At 38.5% G+C, this 22,504-nt stretch overlaps 1 protein-coding gene across 1 annotated transcript in view; it reads left to right on the forward strand.

The window, feature by feature from the left end:
• Nucleotides 1-9,081: 9,081 nt before the first annotated feature.
• The window catches only part of SLC5A12 (solute carrier family 5 member 12), a gene marked incomplete at its 5' end in the record, with an annotated part of 45,325 nt that continues 31,902 nt past the window's right edge, over nucleotides 9,082-22,504 (forward strand). The window contains 4 exons of the mRNA XM_080817638.1: nucleotides 9,082-9,420; nucleotides 17,055-17,120; nucleotides 18,283-18,334; nucleotides 19,349-19,416. Of these exons, the coding sequence (XP_080673764.1) occupies nucleotides 9,082-9,420; nucleotides 17,055-17,120; nucleotides 18,283-18,334; nucleotides 19,349-19,416 (525 nt within the window). The remainder of the gene's footprint in view (nucleotides 9,421-17,054; nucleotides 17,121-18,282; nucleotides 18,335-19,348; nucleotides 19,417-22,504) is intronic.

Raw genomic sequence — 22,504 nt, forward strand, 5'->3', positions numbered from 1 at the left:
TTCTTCCCCAAGTCCTAGTTGTTGTGATATTCCATAACATTTTTGTTTCATGGGGTAACTGAAATAATGTTGATTTGGGAAAGCTCAAAACATTTTTTTTTTTTTTTTTTTTTTTTAAAGATTTTATTTATTCATTTGACAGAGAGAGATCAGAGTAGATAGAGAGGCAGGCAGAGAGAAAGGGAGAGAGGGAAGCAGGCTCCCTGCTGAGCAGAGAGCCCGATGCGGGACTCGATCCCAGGACCCTGAGATCATGACCTGAGCTGAAGGCAGCGGCCCAACCCACTGAGCCACCCAGGCGCCCCGGAAAGCTCAAAACATTTTTAAAAATGGGCCATACACTTGATTATCTAGGATGCAAAAGTGACAAGAAGTAACTTGAAGCTATAATGGCTGAAAATACCTACAGAATCACAAAACAAAGTTAGCTGTAGCTGACAGATTTCAGCTGAGCTAGAATTTTTACTACCTTTACAGGAACATTCCTACCCTAAAATGAAAGAACCCACTTAAAAAGAAGAAAAAAGTGATGTAAAGTGTACAATGTGATAAATTACATCAGTGCAATGATAAATTACATCAGCGCAATGAAACCAGGAGTATTTCCATAATCCAGACATTGTGAATACAGAATAGAGCAACACCCAAGAAAATTCCCAGTCAGAAATCTGACTTTTGTCTCCTGGATTAGAAAATAAATATTTACAAGTGAAACGATGTTTTTTCCTTTCTTGTTTCCCTATTGTCTTTGTTTTCTCCAGAATAGTGTTTAAAGTGTCTGGTGCATGTGTTGAAGCATGAGAGTGATCACTAATAGAGATGTGACAGACATCAGTTTTGAAGTTCCTATGATGTGCGAATTCACAGCAGTCTGTTGAAAAGGCTCTTATTTCTATTTCAAAGATGAGAGATTGAGTGGCAAAGAAATTAAATAACTTGTTTAAGGTGATAAAATTATAAATGGCTGAGCAAAAATGTAAGCCTGGTTCTGACTCAAATCCTCTGGTCTTCATTATTAGTAATAAGACCCTCCACTTATTGATACATATGTATGTATCTATTAATTGACTATTACATTTAAGTTCATTGAATTATCTGAAAACCATAAGCAGAGCCACTAAGAGCAAGCCTCAATAAAAAGGAGATACAAATGAAATAAAATAAATTCAAGGCTCCCAGCAAAGGAGGTCCCACTAAAAATCTTTATATGGGACTTGTATGAATATGCCTCTAGAATGTCTGCAGAAAGCTACCCTGGCATATTGCACCAACTTATTCTCACTTCCTCCCACCCCATTGCCCATCAGGTCCCTGTATAACTTAGCCACTATCCTGAGTTTCATGATGAAGAAAGACATAGAGTGCTTTTCATCACTTTTTGACCTTGATAAAGGTCAAAAAATTTGGTAATTGACTGTGATGAGATTTGAATTCACCTTTCTCCTTTCAAGGTAACATGAAGCATTTCTCATCAATATAAACAATATTGAAACAGGTACCAGAAAAACCTAAATCCTGATGAGAATTCTTTCTAAGAGGAAGTTTTTTTTGTCTATCATGAACCAAAATAAAATATATATAATCCAAGGCCTGGCAACTTAACCTGGTGAAGAAATCAAGTCTTCGGACATCATTAGAAAGTGTAGAATTAGGATAGAGTTTCTAAGAATTATTTCTTAGACTAGAATTCTAAAAGACACGCACAATATTACGAAGGGACCCGGCACTTGCAGAGTGAATGCCCTCTGACCGGTGTGGATGGACCTCCATGTGACCATCTTTATCTCTTATAAAGGAAGACAATGATGTCTTTGATTCATCACTAAGTAAGTGAGAACACAGTCACCCACATCATGGCCTTAAACATGTCACTGTCGGGGAAACTCTATGTTGTTGTTATCATTGCACATTTTGGCAGTTTTCTCTTGACATTGCCTTTGAGGCTAGGACACATTTGTTTGTATATTCTCAGTGATGACAAATGTCCAGGAAATACACAAAAGCCCTTCAATCATAGTGGTGTAGGGGTGGCATGAAGAACCCTGGAATGGATAGGAAGTTAGGAACAAAGGAGTTTCCGTAGTAACTGATAAAATTACATCAGAAATTGACAACTATGTTATATTGTTCCAGTGTATTTCCAAAGAGTCTGAATAAATAAAAATCACTTAGTATTACAATTTGCTTGAATTCAATTGATATTTTACTATTGATTGATTGATAAGGTACTTGAGAAGCTGACAGTATTATAGGACACAAGGGGCCTTGGTTATCACTGCTCTGTTTCACTGATGTGCTGATTGTCACTGCTCAGATCAACAGGATAGAGAAACCTAGATTTTTCTCCACTAATTTTTTTTTTTCTTTTTGAGAGAGAGAGAATGCGTGTGTGGATGAGTATGTGAGAATGGGGGGAAGGGAGAAGGAGAGAGAGAATCTTAAACAGGTTCCACACCTAGCATGGAGCCTAACATTGCACTTGACCTCAAAACCTTGAGATCATGACCTGAGCCAAAATCAAGAGTCAGATGCTCAACCAACTGAGCCATTCAGGCACCCCTTTCAATACTTTAAGAAATTCTCTCCATTAAAGCTGAAGAGTGAGTAAGCTGAAAATGTCTTTGTAATATATACAATGGAATGTCACTCAACCATAAAAAAGAATGAAATCTTGACTTTTGCAGGAACATGGATAGATCTAGAGTGTATTATGCTAAGCAAAGTAAGTCAGTCAAAGACAAATACCATATGATTTCACTCATATGTGGAATTTAAGGAACAAAACAGATGGACATAGGGGAAGGGGAAAAAAAAGAGGGGGGAGGCAAACCGTAAGAGACTCTTAAATATGGAGAATGAACCGAGAGTCAATGGAGGGGAGGTGTCTGGGCAATGGGTTAAATGGGGTATGGTATGACGGGTATGAAGGAGGTCACTTGTGATGAGCACTGGGTGTTGTATGCAAGTGATGAATCACTAAATTCTACTTCTGAAACCAATATTACACTATATGCTAACTAACTAGAATTTAAATAAAAATTTAAAACAAAAAAAATGTCCTTGTACATCAGTACAAACAGCACAGATTTTGGAGTTATCCAGGTTATACTTAGTCTAAACCACTTCTCAGAAGCTTTATGAACTTGCTCTTGACCTTGGACAAAGCACTTGTACGTACTCTTTTTTTCCATTTGTAAAATGGGATGGTTGACACTGATTTTTTACAGATTCTTACTTTCTAATTTAAAAAAAATTAGATTTTTGTAGTCATATAAGGACCAAAATGATACATGAATGTGTCAGACACATAGCAGATTCTGCCCCCTTTTCATACTTATTCAAAAGTTCTATTTCAATGCCTAGAAACCTGAACTAAACAAGGAATGTTTTTTTCCTTTATGCTTATTTAGCACAAAGAGTTGCTGTTCTATAACGAAGGGATTGCTTGGTATTAAGGGCAATTACTGAAGGACCTTGATCCTTATGCTCAGCTGCCCTTCCAATGGGATATTCCTTCCAAATGTTCTACTTGTTTACTGTAGAGGTGTGATGCCATTCGTCTGTTTTAAATAACATTATCTGCTGGACTTTGAAATTTGCCTCTTCGAGGTTTGAGTTACCCCATCCCTTCACATTTATTAAGTATATATAGAACGAGTGAATAAAGTTTTAACCACAGTCACATTTAGCTACAATGAATTTAGGAACTTGATAGGGTGGAATATAAATTTCAATTTTACATGAAAAATGTGCTTGGAGGCAGATGACTATTTCAGCTTTAAAACAAATCTTGAAAAGTTTTCTCTTAGTTTCCCCCCACTCCACCTCAGGAAAATAGGAATTAAATGTAGATTATAAAGATGGAATGGACCCTGAGAACTTATATAATTTAGTTTAATTTATGGCATGTCTGTTGTGGGACAGAAATTTCTAGATACTGAGAGTAACTCTGAGAACAAAATAGACAAATTCCTTTAGAAGTTTTCATTTTAGTGGAGGATATTAATATTTAAAATATTATACAGTGGGGTACCTGGGTGACTTAGTCGGGTAAACATCTGACTCTTGATTTCAGCTCTGGTCATGATCTCTGGGTTGAAGGATGGAGCTCTGCACTCAGTACAGAGTCTGTCCCTCTGCCTCTGCTCCTCCCCCTTGTGCTCCCTCTTTCTCAGATAGATAAATAAAATCTTTAAAAAAAATAAAATTTTATAAAATATATTAGTAGAAGATACATTATTGAAGAAAAAATAAAGTGGAGGAAGATGAGGAAGATTCAGAAGTGGTTGTTTGCAATTTAAATAGGTTGATCAAAGAAGGTAACAGCTGAGTAGATTTGAAAAGTGATTTAGTTACTTACACTAAATCTTACTAATCTAAGTATCTAATTATTAATAAGATAGTCCATCGTTTTTACAACTGTGGTAACTAAGAATCAGAGAAAATAGTAACAAAATTACAAAACACCTTAGTGACAGGGTAGAGAAAGAAACTTGGTCTCTTGCTGAAAATAAAGGATGTTTTCCGTTCTATTACACCAGGGCTTGGGAACAGCCTTTTTTTCTAGTGAGAGTATGTAAATGAAATCAAGTGTCAATTCCTTAGTGCCCTAAATCCTCCAGCCTTCTCAGATCACCCTTCTTTTTATATTAGGAAGGAAGGAAGGAAAGAAATAAGGAAGGGAGGGAGGGAGGGGTAAAGAAGAGGGAGAGAGGGAAGAAGGAAGGAGAAAGGAAGAAAGACAAACATAAGAAAGAAAGAAAGAAAGAAAGAAAGAAAGAAAGAAAGAAAGAAAGAAAGAAAGGAGGGAGGGGGGAAGGAAGAGGGAGGGAGGGAGGAAAGGTGGGAGGAAAGAAGGGAGGGAGGAAGGAAGGAGAAAGGAAGAAAGACAAACATAGAAAGAAAGAAAGAAAGAAAGAAAGAAAGAAAGAAAGAAAGGAAGAAAGGAAGGAGGGAGGGGGAAGGAAGAGGGAGGGAGGGAGGAAAGGTGGGAGGAAGGAAGGGAAGGAGGAAGGAAGGAGAAAGGAAGAAAGAAAACACAAGACCAAAAGGAAGAAAGAAAGAAGAAAGGAAGAAAGGAAGAAAGAAAGACAGACAAGAAAGCTCAATCTCCTGACTTTGATAGAATAGGATATCAAATGTTCTTCCCCACCTCAATCTCAAAGGTCATACTGTCAGGAGGCCTTTCTCCAATTTTTATTTTTTCTGGGTTCTCAGTTTCCGCTATGCGTCATACCTACTTCAATAGTTTTCCTTCCTCCTTCTGCATTTTGAACCCAAAGATCGTCACAGCCTCTTTTCCCTTTAGTGTAATGATGAATACACCAGTATAACATCGGTGATGTGGCAGCTTCTCTGTAAAGGTTGGTATACAGAAGAGAATTACACTCCAGCACAACATGACAAAAATGTAACATTTATCTGGGGACATAATGTACAACATGGTGACTATAGTTAGCAATATGGCATTATACACATAAAAGATGCTAAGAGAATAGATATTGAATGTTCTCACACCCCACTCCCCCAAAAAGGTAATTATGGGAAATGATGCAGTCAACTAAGCCTTTCATTGTAATCATTTTGCAATATATAAGTGTATCAAATCATCACACTGTATATCTTAATCTTGTACAATGTTCTAGGTCACTTACATCTCAATAAAGCTGGAAACATTTTCAACAGTTTTAACATTTAATATTAATTATTTTCATAGTTAGAGCCCTTTGGTTCTCCTTACACTTGTTTTGAGAAATTCTTGCTAGTTTTGAGAAACGTCTCTGCCACCAGACAGATTCTTGTACTGTTTTCTTGTCTTCAAATCTGTGGCAAGTCTCCAACACTATTCCCCCAGATGTCTAATCTTGCCAGTTCTTTACCCTTTCCTCCCTTTGGTAGCAATGTTCTCAGACTCTCTTCCTTTCTCCCATTAGAACTTACTCCAAACAAAGTGCAGAACTATTTTATACCAAGGAGACTATTACTGGTAACAACTCTAACCTATTAGACAGCAGGTAATTGGATAATGGATCCTCATTAGGGCAGAATGTGCGTGTGTGTGTGTGTGTGTGTGTGTGTGTGTGTGTGTGTTGGGGGGAACAGGTGATTACATCTTACCTTCTAACAAGGATTCCCATCTGACATTGGAGAATAAGGTACAAATATTTGCATTTGGAGCACCTGCAAAAGTATTCAGGAGATGCTGGAATTTCTTCAGATCAAAGAAGTACATTTCCCCTCTCTTCCATGTTAATATTTATGATATAGGAATGTACCTTCTAATTGATATAGCCATTGGGGCACCTGGGGAGCTTAGTCAGTTAAGCGTCCAACTCTTGACTTTGGCTCAGGTCATGATCCCAGGGACCTGGGATCAAGCCCCTCATCAGGCTCCCCATTCAGCAGGTGGTCTGGTTATCTCTCTCTCCCTCTGCCCCTTCCCCTGTTCTCTCTCCCTCTCATAAATCAATCAATCAATCAATCAATCTTGGAAAAGATAATTGATATAGCCATCAAATGTGCTGGTTCTGTTGTTTTCCCTGAAAAGTTATGAATAAGTTGATTCTATGCGTTGTAATCATCATGAATCTTGCATAGAGTGGGTTTCACTGGGAAGGAGGAAAAAGTTTGAAGATATTGAATGCTACCAAAGGGACAAAAATATTTTTTTAATGGAAAATAACTGAGAACTAAATTAAGAAATTGATGCAGTGTCTTGTAGTCAGCAAAATGTTGAAAGCAAGGAATATTTTATTATGAGAGGTATGAAGTTTCCTTCACATACCAAACCATTAGCCACTCTGCTTCCCCACAATTTTGAAATCTAAGAGGAATGGAAGTTATGTAGATAATACTTTTTCTTGACAGTGGTTCATTAAAACCAGCAGTACTCATGGACTACTCAGCAGCAAGCTTCTGGTATTTAACCCTGGGACCTCACAGATATAATGATAATGTTTTGAACAAATATTGACCTGTCCAGAACAAGTTGTTCACATGCCTTGTGGATTGAATATTAACATTTAGTTGGTGTTAATATTGAAGTATAAGGTAGTCAAGTCTCTGAAAGTCAGAGTTCTGATTTTCTGTTAAGACTGTTACAAACAAAACCCCATTATATAATTAGAATACCACATGACAAAAATAATAGAAAGCTTAGGTTAAAATAAAAATATTAAAGGCCTAGTTTCCCATTAACACAGATCATACCAAGTCTGCAAATTTAGAGGAGAAATTTTAACAACAGGACACAGCTCCTGGCAGAGTCGTTGCATATTTATTCGTAACTAGAAGTATATTTTGGCCATCAGAGCTTCCTGTGGCCTAATTCAAATCCATGGACCAAAGTAGGGTGTGAAGACAGTATCCAGAAGAAATAAATAATCGAAGATATGTTCAGTTAACCAGATGTCAAAAGGAAAATTAGAATTTCCTTTGACAAAAATGTTTCTGGTTTTGGAAATATTGAATAATTTATATTTTCTTCTTTAGCTTTGTTGATTATTTCCATATTTTCTGTTTTTTAAGATTTTTTATTTACTTATTTGAGAGAAAGAGAGAGCACATGACAGGGTGCAGAGGCAGAGGGAGAAGCAGACTCCTCACTGAGTAGGGAGCCCAAAGCAGGGCTCAATTCCATCCTAGGACCCTGAAATCATGACCTGAGCTGAACACAGACTCTTAATCAACCGAGCCACTTGGGCACCCAATTTCCTTATTTTCTACAATGGCCACTATTTCTTGATCACTATAGACCAAGTCTTGAGCCTCTATCTTCCAGAGGCTGGTCATCTACAACAGCTGACTAACTCAAACCGACACACATATAGGTCCTTTAAAATACCTGAGGATACTCTCAGAGGTCAAATTGAGTACCATGGGGTGCTGATTCCCACAGGATCTGGGGTACAGAGAGCAAGTATGAGTCAGGGAAGGCTCCACAGAGCAGAAGAGACAGGAACTAGATCTTGTGGAATAACCAGGTTTGTAGAGCTAGGTCTCAGGGAAGACCACCAAGAAAGAGAAGTATGAGCAATAGAGAACAATCTCTATGTCCCCCAAAGGCTCAGTGTGGTACTTCAGGACAATGGACAGTCTAACAAGAGCAGAAATAGGAATCTGTAACTGGATTTTCACCTTTCTTTTCTCATTTGTCCTAGTACTCACTCTGACTTAGCTTCTGGGTGCAAGTGTTATAAATGTCAAAACGAGGGAGAGACAGGGAGATAAAACAGAGGACTACAAATGATTTATTAATTATTGGTGAATCCATTTCCTGAGTCGAGAGAGAATCAACTTTTGTGCTCAGGATTGCTCTGCTCTGAACACCAATAACAGCCAAAGAGGTAGATATTAGTAGCTTTCATTTTACAGATCAGGGAAAAGAGGGTAGAAAGTTAGAAACACTTAAAAACTTTAATAACCTGTTAAGGTCTTATTACCTCCACATTCCAGTTGAAGCTCAGAAAGGTTAAATGATTTGCCAACAATTACACAGCTTGCTTACAACTGAGCCAACTTGAGCAAAGGTCTCCGGATTGCCAGTCCTTTGCTCCTTTCCTTCCACACCCACAGCCTCGGAAAATTACAGGTATCCCTCCCCCACCTTACTCAGGAAAAGACACCCCTGAGGGTGATGTTGCATATTGTAGATTGCATTTCACTAATTAAAAATGCTGAGATGGTCAACTTGTATCACTTCCATTTTTTCCCCAGTAATGTTTAACCTTAAATAAAAAAAAAAATCTAGAAGATAAAAGAGCATGTTATCTGGCAAGTCCATTCCACCCCCATGGTTATTAATTTCAGAACACATCTGAATTCCTTCTCTGGGGAACAGACAGCTCCTGGCCAGGTCAGATTTCAAGTTCTCATCTGTTTCTACCAATGCCACTACCAGATTCTTCTTTGTAGTCAACCTCTGAGGTCTTTCCTGAGTACAACTTGGTGTCTGAAGATCCAGTCAAGTGCCTGTGGTCATCAGTCTCTTCACAAAATCACAGTCTCCTCTCTTGGCAAAACATCTACTGCCCTGAGCTTTGCTTTTGGAAACAACTTTTCCCCAGGACCATACTTCCCAGCATGGAGGCAAAGAACTTCACAGTTTGGGATTATGTTGTATTTGCAGCCCTCTTTGTCATTTCCTCTGGAATTGGGGTGTTCTTTGCTATTAAGGAGAGGAAAAAGGCAACTTCAAGGGAGTTCCTTGTTGGGGGAAGGCAAATGAGCTTTGGTCCTGTAGCATTGTCCCTGACAGCCAGCTTCATGTCAGCTGTCACTGTCCTGGGGGCTCCCTCTGAGGTGTACCGCTTTGGGGCATCTTTTGTGCTCTTCTTCATTGCATATGCATTTGTCATCATCCTCACATCAGAGCTCTTTCTCCCCGTGTTCTACAGATCTGGCATCACCAGCACTTACGAGGTAAGACAACTCTTCTCTTCTTCTTTTTGGAAAGAGTTGCTATTTTCTCTACACTTGACACCCCCCCCCCATAATAGTATACATTGTCTTAATAACACGTGGTAGTTGAAGAGTGCATTTATTTTCAGGACGATTATGCATCATGGTAAAAACACATTTCATTGTTATTGGGAAAAGCTTATCTTTGCACACACAGAACTGTTTTTCCACCTGTAGAATGAAACTATGGAGCCAATCCCACAAGGCTATCTCACTGATTAAATGAGAACCTATCTGCAAACACCTAATGCATTATCTGACTTGTAGGAGAGTCTCAATGAAAGAGAGCTGAAGTTGTTATTTGTTTCATTCATATCAGTCTTCTGAAAAGCATGCAGAACATACACTGTAAATATCATCATTTTTCAGATAAGAAAACTGAAATGGACATAAATGGCTTAGTCAAGATTGTATACTAGATAAGGTCTAATGAGAACCCATTTCATCTTTATCCCTTTCCGTCACATAGCAGAGCTGAGTATTTTAATATAGATTATTTCTATCAGTGGGGAAATGGTAAAGTTTTTAAGAGATTAGAAAACATTTTAATGGGGGGAGGAATTGCTAAGTGATACAAATATGGGGATTATATTGAGGAAAACAAAATGAAGCAGTGGTGTTTTGATTTTACAATAATTCTCAAGAAAAATAACATGTTAAAAATTGAGTTTCCATGTCCAGTGTTTAAGCATGATCATACATCAGTTTCTATGGCAAATGTGTGTATTTTCCTTATCCAACACCATCCCTACCAAGTCACAGTAGAGGACTCTTAACATACCTCTTTTTTTTTTTTTAATTCTGTTAACTAAATGATTATAAAGGATTACTCTGGACCTTAAAAGCCACTTTGGCAAATGAATACCTTACAGCAAGTTTTAAAACTTGTGATTCTGCAGGTAATCATAATCAAACATCCAACTTTAAACTCCTCTCCCCACCAAAAGTAGGCGATCAGAATTAGGTCATGCAACAGCTACTCTCTGGGACGTAGTTCGAGAGGAAATGAGTCAATGTATGATTAGTCCTAAAATATATATATGCACATATCCTCACTGCTTATTAGTGTACTTCTGAAAACATAAATATATCCTAGGTTTTTCCATTCAGCTAATAAGGTGTGACTCCCACAGACATTGCTAACTTTTTTAAAATTTAATTTAATTTTATTTTATTTTCAGTGTTCCAAAATTCATTGTTTATGCACCACACCCAGTGCTCCATGCAATACATGTCCTCTTTAATACCCACCACCACTGCTAACATTTTAAGAAAGAATTGCATCAGTGACTGCTAGAGAGGGGAGACAGAGAGAGAAGGAGAGGAGTCAGAAAATGGGAGTTTGATTTCAAAGCCATTGCTTAATACTAGGATGTCTTTGTGCAAGTTACCTCATGTTTATCAGCTCTGGTTTCCACACAGAAAATAATCCCTCCCTTCTTTCATAAAGAGTTAGTTAAGTATGAAAGCTTTTTAAATTATTAAAGCTATTTTAAATTATTTTAAAAATTATTAAAAAAAAAACTACCTAAATGTGGAAAATCATCTTTACAACTAACTAATTCAATAATCCATTCAATACTCATTAAACACTGCTATGTTCCGGGCACACTCTAGGCCCTGGAGATGAAGCATTAAACCAAACCTCTGCTCTCACAGAGCTTACTTGATAGCAGAGAAGATCAATAAACATACTATGTAAGACAGTCATAATAGAAAAGTGTTTGCTACTTGTGTGCTGAGCACCTCACTAACTCTTTTACATGATCAAATCATTTGGCCTTCAAATAACCTTTTTCGATAGGTTCTGTTATTATCATCCCCATTTAACAGACTAGAAACATGAGGCACATAGAGTTAGGTAACTTGCTAGCAAGTGGCCATGTTTCAAACGTGGACCATCTAATTTTAGAGATGGCATGCTGAATCACAATGCTCTCCTGCCCTACTAAGTACAGTAGGGAATAAGTAAATAGGATAATGTAGAATGCAGGAGTTCTGCTTTGGGCAGAGAATGTGGACAATACATATGGGGTGGTTAAATGAGACTTCAGTGAGAATTAGACATTTAATTGGGGACCCAGAGAAAGCAAGCAATTGCACCATAGGAGGGAAGACCATCCCAAGCTAAAGTAACCACAGATGCAAAGGCCCTAAAAGGGGAGAGTGATTAGCATGTTTGGAGGACAGCAAAGAAATCATTATGCTTGGAGAAGAGTGAGCCAAGGAGAGAAAAGGGAGAGTTGAAATCAAAGAGGTAGGGGAGAGACAAAAACAAAAACAAAGAGGTGAGGGGGCCTCACTCAGTGGAGTAGCAGTTCTTGTATGTATGGGGGTCAGACACAGGGGCCCTTGAATATTCATGAGGTAATTTGGTTGTCACAATGAGTGGGGGACACTACTGGAGTTTAAGGGGCATGAGCAGGGGCACCAGGTGTCTTACAGTATATAAGACGTATATATGTGATGGATAATTGTACCATCATGTGCTTAGTGATTTTTTAATGCCCTCATGTTCAAAACCTACAGCAAATACAAATTAGTAGTACTTTACTACATAATAATGTTAACTTTTTTTAAAGGATTTTATTTATTTATTTGACACAGAGAGAGAGACCACAAGTAGGCAGAGGGGCAAGCAGAGTCGGGGAGGGGGAGAGCAGACTCCCTGCTGCGCAGAGAGCCCCATGAGGGACTCGATCCCAGGACCCTGAGATCATGACCTGAGCAGAAGGCAGAGGCTTAACCCACTGAGCCACCCAGGTGCCCTGAATTTAATTTTTAAATTTTGTTGCCCTCTACATATTTTTAATTTTTAGTACCCTAATGGTAAGAAGTATATAAGGGGCGATTTGGGGACTGCCTTTTGCTTTATGAGAATTGGCAGATGGCACAAAGATTAAAAGCATGACCTCTTGACTATCTGGCTTGCTATGCTAGCACTGCCACCCACCAGTGGCATGACTGTGAATATTGCTTAACTTCTCTGTGCCTGATTTCCACATATGTGGAGTAGTGATAATAAAAGCACCTCTCTCCCCGGATGTCTTTGAAGAGTAATTGAGGTGTTACGTGCAAATACTTTTAACCGAATCTGACAAATGGTAAATGCCACATAAGGGTTTTGTATTATTCTTTATTATTGTTGTTGTTCTTGTGGTTACGGTCCCCAAGTTTATACCACTTGAGCTCTTTATAGAAGCTTGAATGTATTATGTTTCTTTTTTCATCCTCCATTCCCTGTTACCCATCCAAAGATATTATTTCCAGGGTCTTTTGAAGTGCCAAGGACTGGAAGAGGTGGTGTCTATTTCTCTAGTCCTTGAATCTGGGATGACCTTGTGACAGAATGTGGCAGAAGGGATGTGTAAATTTGGAGCCTAGGCCTCATGAGGTATATAGCTTCTGCCTTTGCCCTGTGGAATGCTGTCCTGGTACTGCTGTGTCAGGAAGCTGGGCTAGCGGGTCCATCTTCTGGAGCAGGAGCAGACACACAGAGGAGAAGAGAGGCCCCCCAGCCAACGGCCAACTCAACCAGCAGACGGGTGAATGAGGCCACCTGGACCTTCTCACCCCACTGCCCTTCCAGCTGATCTCAGTCTCATGAGGGCCCTGGGGAAACAAGTCGAGAAATAACCCAGCCAATCTGCAAAATTATGAAATATATGAAATTATTTTTTACATTATTAATTTTTTATTGTTAATATATTTTTTATTTAAAAGATTGTATTTATTTATTTTTGAATCTTTTTATTTTATTTTATTTTATTTTATTTTATTTTATTTTATTGTTTAAATTAGGGTACAGTTGATTAAGTCCTTTGTTTTTAAGCCAATGAGTTTTGGGATGAGTATTTTACAGTAATAGCCAAATGATTAAAATGCTTTGATATACAGGGACGCCTGGGTGGCTCGGTTGGTTGGGCAGCTGCCTTCGGCTCAGGTCATGATTCCGGTGTCCTGGGATCGAGTCCCACATCGGGCTCCTTGCTTGGTGGGGAGCCTGCTTCTCCCTCTGCCTCTGCCTATGCTCGCCCACTCTCTCTCCCTCTCTCTCTCTGACAAATAAATAAATAAAATCTTTAAAAAAAATGCTTTGATATACAGTGGGATTTCAACACCAAGATGGGCCATCCACATGATTTTATCACTAGTCGGCCCCATGTCAAAGCATGAGGGATTATTCTCATTGTCACATTATAGATTAGGCTCAGCTCATTTGCAGTGTCATACAGTTTCATGATCTCCACTTGGATGATTTGTCACTAGTCATTGCCTTCTTTCTCTGAGCACACACTAATAAATCTAGTCTGCTTTCACTCACCCATAGCACTCATTTATAGGCTAGTGTCTGCCTGCCTTCTCATTTTTCTTGGACTTCTTAAACTAAACGTCTTCTGAATTACTTACATCTCTTTAATCCAAACTTTTTCATTGCAATAATGCACAGGCTACTATCTTTTATCATGGGTTCTAAGCTTTATAGATGACATATTGTGGAAGGTAAGTTTCTTTCCTTTTAATTCTCCTTTAAATTACATTTGTGGTGTTGTAGTAATTATATTCAAGCTTTCATAAATTAGACGTGTATAAGATGTCACTATTGAATGTTATTTCAGCATAGTTAATGATGCTACAAAATGTTTTACTCTAAGATGGGTATTCAGGGTCTGAGAGGGTTTGAACCAATGTTATGAAGCCTTTGAGTTCATGGCAAGGATTGATGTGTACTTTCCGTGAGATGGGTCATGACAGTGTTTGGACAGAGGAGTGACATGACGTGATTTGGATCTGGAGTGTTGCTCTAGCTGGATGTTGGCAGTGAGTCTGGGGTTTTTCTACTCTAAGCAGGGAGTCTAGTTAAGAGGCTCTTGCTGTAGCTCAGGCAAGAGCTGATGGTGTTGCAGGGGCAACAGAAGAGATCATGTAAGTGGCTTATTTTTGAAAGTGGGATGTGGGCATCAGGATTCTTGTATGAAGCAGATGTGGGGAGTGAGAGAAAGAGAGGAATAAAGAAGGGATCCATTTATTTGGGTTTGAATCAATATGAGAAGTTAGAACCATTTAATTATTCACTAAGATGGAAAAGAATGTGGCTCTATCCAGGTCTGCAGTTTTGAAAATAATCAAATACAAAGATGGGAAGCATTACCTGTGCAAATTTTCAAAAGCAGGCATGAAGCATGCGACTCTTCAGTTGCACTTCCATTTTTACTTTCAACGGTAGTGATAGATAAATACACATCAAAAAGGACCATTGAACGAGGGAGCGTGTAATTGAAAGGCTGGATAAACATGTTCTTTCAGACGGATTATAATGCCGTTGGAATTGTCTTTCGTTTCATGGATGAGAAACCAAAGGCTTAGGTCACAGTAAGATAGTGGCAAAGCTCAAACTAGAATTCAGGGAGTCTTACTTCTGAACCACTTCTTTTTTTTTTTTTTTTCCCCCACATATCTTTTTCTCCTTACTGCCTTCCCAGTTGGACTGAGTTGGCTGAATTTAGTGCAACTAAATGGCGATGTTAAAACCCTTACTTAACTTTGTGCAGATTCCAATAGCAGTCCCCTTAGTGTCTTTCCATTTTTCAGGAATAATTTCCCCCTTGCTTTCCCAAACTTCAGGTGCCACCCAGCCCCAAAGCCAATACTGCATTCTTTGGGGGATTGGTTGCAACATTTCTCCACTCTTGGTACCAATTTTTATATCACTTATATACTGCTTTGTAACATATCACGCCAAAATAAATGTCTTAGAACAACAATTTTATTTGCTTACAATTCTGTGGGTCCGCAATTTGGTCTGGGCTCACTAGGAGTCCAGTAAAACAGTGAGGTTCTCTTGGTCTCGCTGAGACTTTGTCTAGGACTGCCATCAGCTAATGTGTTAGCTAGTGACTCATAGGTCCAAGGGAACTGAGATGAGACAGCCTGTCTCTATCACACGTGGTTGCATACTCCAGCAGGCTATCTTGAGTTCTCTTCTGTCACGGAGAACAAAAAGTCCCCATCAGCAAGACACACCCTTTTACACAAGCATTTTTAAAGTCACCATTTGCATTCTATCTGGTTTAAGTTATGTTCCCCCCAAAGGAAACCCTGAATGCAAGTCATTTTGCAGGAAGTAATTTCATTTAACATTGGTAGGCAAAATGGCAGTTAAAATAAATGTGGAAGGAAATGAAACCAATAAAATGTGTGTTTTGGAGCAGGTTGCTACTGGGAGCAATTGAGGTTCGATCTCACTGGGGACCTCTGGAAGACATACAGATCATGTCCCAGGGGGGTCTTTCCTGACCAGCAAAGAAGCCAGAATATTTTTTTGTGTAACTCCCTTTTGTCTCTGGCTTTCAGCCAATGATAACACCCCCAGGCATTTCTAGCCCGCCTTGCCAGGGCTGAAACAAAGCCCTTAAGCAGACGCTCGCAGGTGCATTTAGAAGCCGTCAGCGTGTATCGGAATAGTGAGTGCCAGTAAGCTGGCATTACACTCATGGTGACTACTGTGGTCACTAAGATCCCACTACATTCTTGTGCTTGTACTTCACATTATCATTGACTATGCCACTTGAGCCTTAGAAGCACCAACTTTAGAAAAGAAAGCCATCGCTGCCCGCAGTAAATGAATCTTTCCAAAGGTGTCTGATTTGAACCTAAGCGGTCAACACCACAAAAGTGTTGCATCATTTTCCATCCTGTCACATCTGAGACTTGTCTCCTCACTGACCTCCTTACCTCTTTAAGAATATTTTCCTTATATCTGGTGCCCTCAGTCACACTCTCGCTGGACTAGCTCCGGACTCACAGCGTACTGAATCTATCATCTGAGGAAAGAGGGTCTACAAATAAGATGGTTATTTTCTCAGGTGGAGCTGGGTAAGAAAAGAGAAGTCTGAGAGGTGCAAAGCATGTTGACTGAAGAGCACACAGCGATTTTATGTGGAGAATGAATAATCAGAGGGACAGTGGTGTGACTTAAGATAGAAAGGTACAGATCAGACAGTAGAGAGTACCAAGTGTGGGATGTACACTTTGTTTTCAATGATAGAGAGTCATTGAAGATTTTAAGAAAAAGAGCAACATGATTAGAGCCTTGGTCTAGGAGAAACATCCATTGACGGAATGGATGGGCGAGGATTGGAATTAGGGACCAGCTGATCCCCCTAATTCCAATAAGATTTATTCCCTAGGCTGCTGCAGTCTCCTAGGGAAGAGGAAATACAAGTCTGGGCTAATTCTGGGGGAATGGGATTTAAAGGCAACAGTGGCTTCAGTGTAGTCAGTAGGAAGACCGCTGAGTAGAAAGTCAGAGGATCTGGATTTTTATTCAAACAATACAAATTTAAAAATAAAAAGCATTTATTTTCTCTATCATGAGAAGCTTAAGCAAAAATTGATCTTTAATAGAGCTCTGCCATTTCTTGGACTTTAAATGATCTGTATTTTTCCGGTTCTCTTGAGTATATATGGCATAAAATCACATTATAAATCAAAGCACTAAACATAAAGGAATACAAGAAAAAAGAACCTTCTTAGCAGCTCTTATGTAAATAATTCACTGACTCTTTGCTTGTCCTTCTCTCTGTTCTTCCTAGTACTTACAACTACGATTCAATAAACCAGTACGCTTCGCGGCCACTGTCATCTACATTGTGCAGACGGTAAGGGGGAAGGTCTGCTACAGCTGTGGAAAGAGTGGGGTGACAAGATATGGGTTTGTTTACTCCGGGGGGGGCAATGAATGCAACTAACACTATGAATCTAGCACTAAGAAGAAACTACTTTCTTCCGAGGATAGCACTTTCGAGATACGTGATTACACTGAAAGTTATCCACATTGCGCAGACCCTGTATATTCATCCAAATAATAAATAAAAAACAAATGTATATCATAAACCACAAAGGAAAAAATAGCATTAAAACTTTTATTTCGCTTGTACAAGTTACTTTGGCTATGAAATGGTCCAGTAATTAGTTTTTCACCAGTTAACTGCGTTGAACCAGAAATGCTCATCTTGCTGAAAGTCATTTTAAGACAATACTCCCATTCTCCCCTTTTGGACTCCTCTTCTGCTTCCTAGGCTCTGGGTGCCTTCATGCTGTCCCACAGGGTTGGTATGCTTCCTCCAACTCACAAAGTACTACTCTCTGCTGGCAAATAACCTTCTTTCCTTTCTTAAAACTCCCACTCACTGACTGAGGGATTTAAGAAGACAAAAGGAGGAGAGCAGTGCTCCCTGAACGGCTCCTATACTTTTGCCTCCTAAAACCCTCATATGACCTCTAAATGATGAATTCCCATTTAAAATAAAAATGGGACTGCACCTACTTCCTTCAGCATAGTGGCTGCAACCCTGGGAGTCCCAAGATGTACGCAGGAATTAGATCACCCATGTCAGTCTTCGCTGTGCTGTACTCTCTCCATTCTAAAACCTCTATTTCAGCAGCATGCTGAAATGAGGGTGAGTCATTGTGACACAGGCGTGGGGGCAGGGGTGGGTAGAGAAAGGCTGAACCAAAACCCTCACCTTGACTTGAACCCTATCTTTGTTTCCTTCAGAAATGTGTCATATCTAGCCATCAAGTCTCAAAATTCACAGCAGTCTTAAAAGTCCAATGCTCTTCCCCCATCAAATGCTGATGATCCCCTTTGCACACTAATGACAGTAATCAATGATTTCAAGATTAGAGTGGTTGCCAATGACAGGTTTAAGGACCATGATAAGGGAAATTCCTCTCTATAGTCAATTAGGAAGCTTTGAGGCAGTTTTCCATTCCATGTCACTTTTCACACTGTTCACCTGACTCTTGCTTCCCCACCAGATTCTCTACACAGGAGTGGTGGTGTACGCACCTGCACTGGCGCTCAATCAAGGTGAGTTACTGATACTCCCCTGGATACTTTCCATCTTTTGTATGCTTACATTCTCACCTTGAGAAATATACCTCCATCCTGCTGGGAAGACATTCCTATGGTTAGGGGGCTCTGATTACTGTAGTCATTACAGTAGAGAGCTCCAAAAATCAAACATTGAAAATAGTACTGGATGTTATATGTAACTGATTAATCACTAAATTCTACTCCTGAAACTAATAATATACTATAGGTTAACTAACCTGAATTTAAATAAAATCTAAAAAAAGAAGAGAAAGAAAAAAAGGCAAATAATTAGTTACTTGATTTTCCCACAAGTTTTCAAACACCCAGTGTGATTGTCATTTGTTTGTTTGTTTGTTCTGTTTTTTAATCACTGAAGTGATGGCAGTTTGGGTACTGCATACACACAACCATTAAAGACGTTTATAATGTATGATCCCGTCTCAGGGATTTTATGAAGTCAATAATCTAAGTATAATAGTAAAAGGTAAAAAAAAAAAAAAAAGTAAAAGGTATTCATAGTAATTTTTTTAAAACTTATGCTTGACCTTTTTTGAGGGAATAGAATCCTAGAAACAAGAATTTAAAAAAGGTTAAAATAAACTTCATAATAATGCCAATAATATTAGAAGTCTTCAATATTCAACTTAATCATGCTGTGTGCTTTATCGAGACATATTTATTCATGGCCGATGTTTAGGTGGTTTCAAAGTCCTCAGACTAACTTTGTTAAGAAAAAGCAAACAGTTGGTGCAAAGACCAGAAGCTACAGAGATTTAGGAGGAAAGGTTTGGCTTTTAACATTACCTAAAAATTATAGACTGAGTTGAAGTATAACACTGTAATAAAATAATTTTTTAACAGAGGTGAATATAATAAGAGAAAATTCTAATTTGATTTCCACTGACCCACACAGAACACTGACAAAAATATTGTGACTTCTTTCTCATAAATCTTGCTCTTCTACTTTTCTCAGAGAAACTTCTTTCAATATTTTTTCTTCTTTTCTAGTGACTGGGTTTGATCTCTGGGGCTCTGTGTTTGCAACAGGAATTGTTTGCACATTCTACTGTACCCTGGTATGTATCCATCTGTGAAGAAGTATTTAACACCGTCTCCCTAATATGGGATAAGGGCAAATCTCTGGCAACAGGGCATCTAATTATAACAGAAATTGCTATTCCAAAATTAAATAGAAATTTGCTGGCTTCTCTGTCACAGTTTCCTGAGGAAGGTGTTGTTCTTTTATTTAAAATTCTCTCAGTGCCATTAGCAGAATTGGGTTCTGGTCTCCTTTGAGAGAGCCATGGCAAAGAAAAGATTTTATGAAAGAAATCCCTCCTTGCTCAGAGGATAAGGGACCATATGCAACTGCCAAGAAAACAATGTTCTTGTTAACGGTAATTATGAACCATAAGTAGCATACACTTATAGCTGTCTAGTGATTGAGAAATGCACAATGCATGTATGAATGATAAAGGATGGCTGGTATTTTAGAAACTTGAGGATTCCACAGCTTGTTGTTGTTTCTTATTTATGGATAAGCTTGGATTACAGTAACATTTGGTTTAACATATGCTCAGTTTTTCATCAAGGAATCTGGGTGCCATTGGCAATGTATTTATATAATTGTTAATATCAGTTTAGTTCAGCAAACATTCATTGAGCATATATTATTTATCATGCTTTGCAATGGAAAGCTTTATTCTTCTGAATCATTGGCACCCATATACAGAGGCTGTAAATAACCAGTTAAAAATATGACACTGGTTTTCAAGAAAGCTGGGTTATCTTTCCTCCTCTATAGAGAATAACAAAGTAATCCTACATTATTATAGAGCAGACCATCTAGATATTTTGGCATTGTGTGCATATCAGAGACTCTTTGAACTAGATCATGAAATATACAACTTAAAAATGTCCTTATCTCTCCTTTTCATACACGCAATTCCCACCATCTCTTTTGCACTACAGAATATTATCTTTTTTTTTTTCTCCGTTCCATTCTCACTACCATAGCTTTATTCCAGACACACATCTCTTACATAGGTTAAAAATAAACTCCTGCTCCTTATATGTCTGGCCATATCTGACAGGATGACTAGATACATTGCCAGGGACATTGCCAGGCTTCTTAGCAACAATAATGGAAGGCAAAAACAATGAAATAATATCTTCGAAGCATTGATGGAAAACAATTGTCAACCTAAAATTGTGTATTCAGCAATACTAACTTTTAGGAATGGTCAAGAACCAAGAGAATTTACCATTAATCTATTTTTTTCTGAGAAAAATCCAGAGGAGTACTGTGGGAAGAAGGAAAATGATCCAGTTTTGGATAGAAGTAATGATAAGAAAATAAAAATAGTGAACATTTAGTAAGTCTAGTCAAACAATTTTTGGTGCTTGATGATTGAAAAATAACTTTATAGTATAGTATAACATGCATGTCTAATTATATATTATAATTTATAATATAAAATATACTACTACTAATAATAATTATTAATATATGTAGTTTTGGGATTAAGAACAAGAATAACCCTCATTTGGACAACAATAGCATGTAAATCAGGAAGACAGTAATCTGATCTGACAATTTTATCATCTTTGAATTGTTAGGGATTAAGACATTCTTTAAATTTAGACTCTAACTTAAAAATTTATGGCAAAATTTCAAGGGGGCCCATTTAAATAAAAATGATCAGAGTGGAAAAAGGGAATTAAAACAAGACAAAACAAAACCTCAAGTGAGTTAAGCAAGAGCAGAGGATAAAAGCATAGAGAGAGCAGAAATAGAAACGAAAAAGTAATGTCAGACACAAGCCTGGATATTTTAATAATCGCAATAAGCTAAAATGAACTGAATTTGCTACCTCTTAATTGGTTTCAGTGTTTCCTTCCAGCCTGCATGCCTCTGGAAGATTACTCTTAATCACCTATTTCTTCATGCCACTTAACTGATCCAATTCCCGTCTCACTTCCCATTGTTCCCAGGATCAAGTATAAGCCTCTGAGCCTAGTGCTGGAAATCTCTCCTGATGTGAGTCCATCCGCCCATCTAATCCCTTCCCACACCTCGGTCCCATCTCTCTTGTCTCTAGGCAGGTTACAGGCTTCCAGATCTCACTGCAATGGTGGCTTATTTGTCTAACACATGTTGCTCATGTTGCAATCTCTTTATGATCCTGTGGTTGCATATCTAAGATAAGCAGTAGAAGAGGTTAAAACAATAGCCCCTGCCACCGAGGGGCTTGCCATTTAGTAAAGTAAACGTTAGATTTCAAAACAACACAGACTGATTAAATATACCAGTGGCACTGCTGGATCAGGGTTATAGGTCAGTGGGGTGCGTGTGTGTGTGTGTGTGTGTGTGTGTGTGTCTCACTGTATGAAGGAGTTACAGTCAGAGAAATTTTCATGGTGGCTATAATCTGTCTTTTGATATACATCTGATAAAGCGATTTGTTCTCTCGCCTCATGTCTAGCTGAAGTTCAGCTTTAAGCATAGTTTTACATAACCAGTAACAAGTAGCTGCCGAAAACTGAGGTCTGTGACATTTGGTCTTCTCATCACTAAAATCTGATGTTGTGATTTAGATGTGGAAGGCTTAATGTCTTTAGAGAAAATCATAATACTATTACTTGGGAGGCAGGGGGTAAACACTGGTTCTTTTTCAAGTCAGGATGTGAACACAATATACAAATACGATGCCTCTGGCAAGAACTTTGATGTCTATTTATGAAATTGCATTGTAATTCAAAAGAAATGATGGGACCACCTCAACGTCTTCTTTCTTCTCAAGATAAAGATGAAGCCTGTCATCTTTTCACAGAAGTTCTTGACACTCTGGAGGCGTAACTGAGGAGGATAATTCTGTTTTTCAATGTTAAAAATACCGCATCATTCCACTCTCATTGTGCTTATTCATTTTCAAAGCCCTTTTAAAAAAAAAAAAAATCTCTTTGTTTCATCTTTCCCAATTTGCCCATTCCACCTCACTGTAGTCCTGAGAGATTCTATACCTGGATTACTCCGGCAGCCTTTCTTGCCTCCTCTCCTCTTGCCCACATGCTCTCAACTAGAATTGTGCGTTAGAATCCGTGTAAGAGCTTTCAGAAAATATTTAGGACTGGGTCCCAACCTAGACCTTAATTTATTCAGAG

This window comes from Martes martes (assembly GCF_963455335.1).
Source record: "Martes martes genome assembly, chromosome: 10".
Lineage (NCBI taxonomy): Eukaryota > Metazoa > Chordata > Mammalia > Carnivora > Mustelidae > Martes > Martes martes.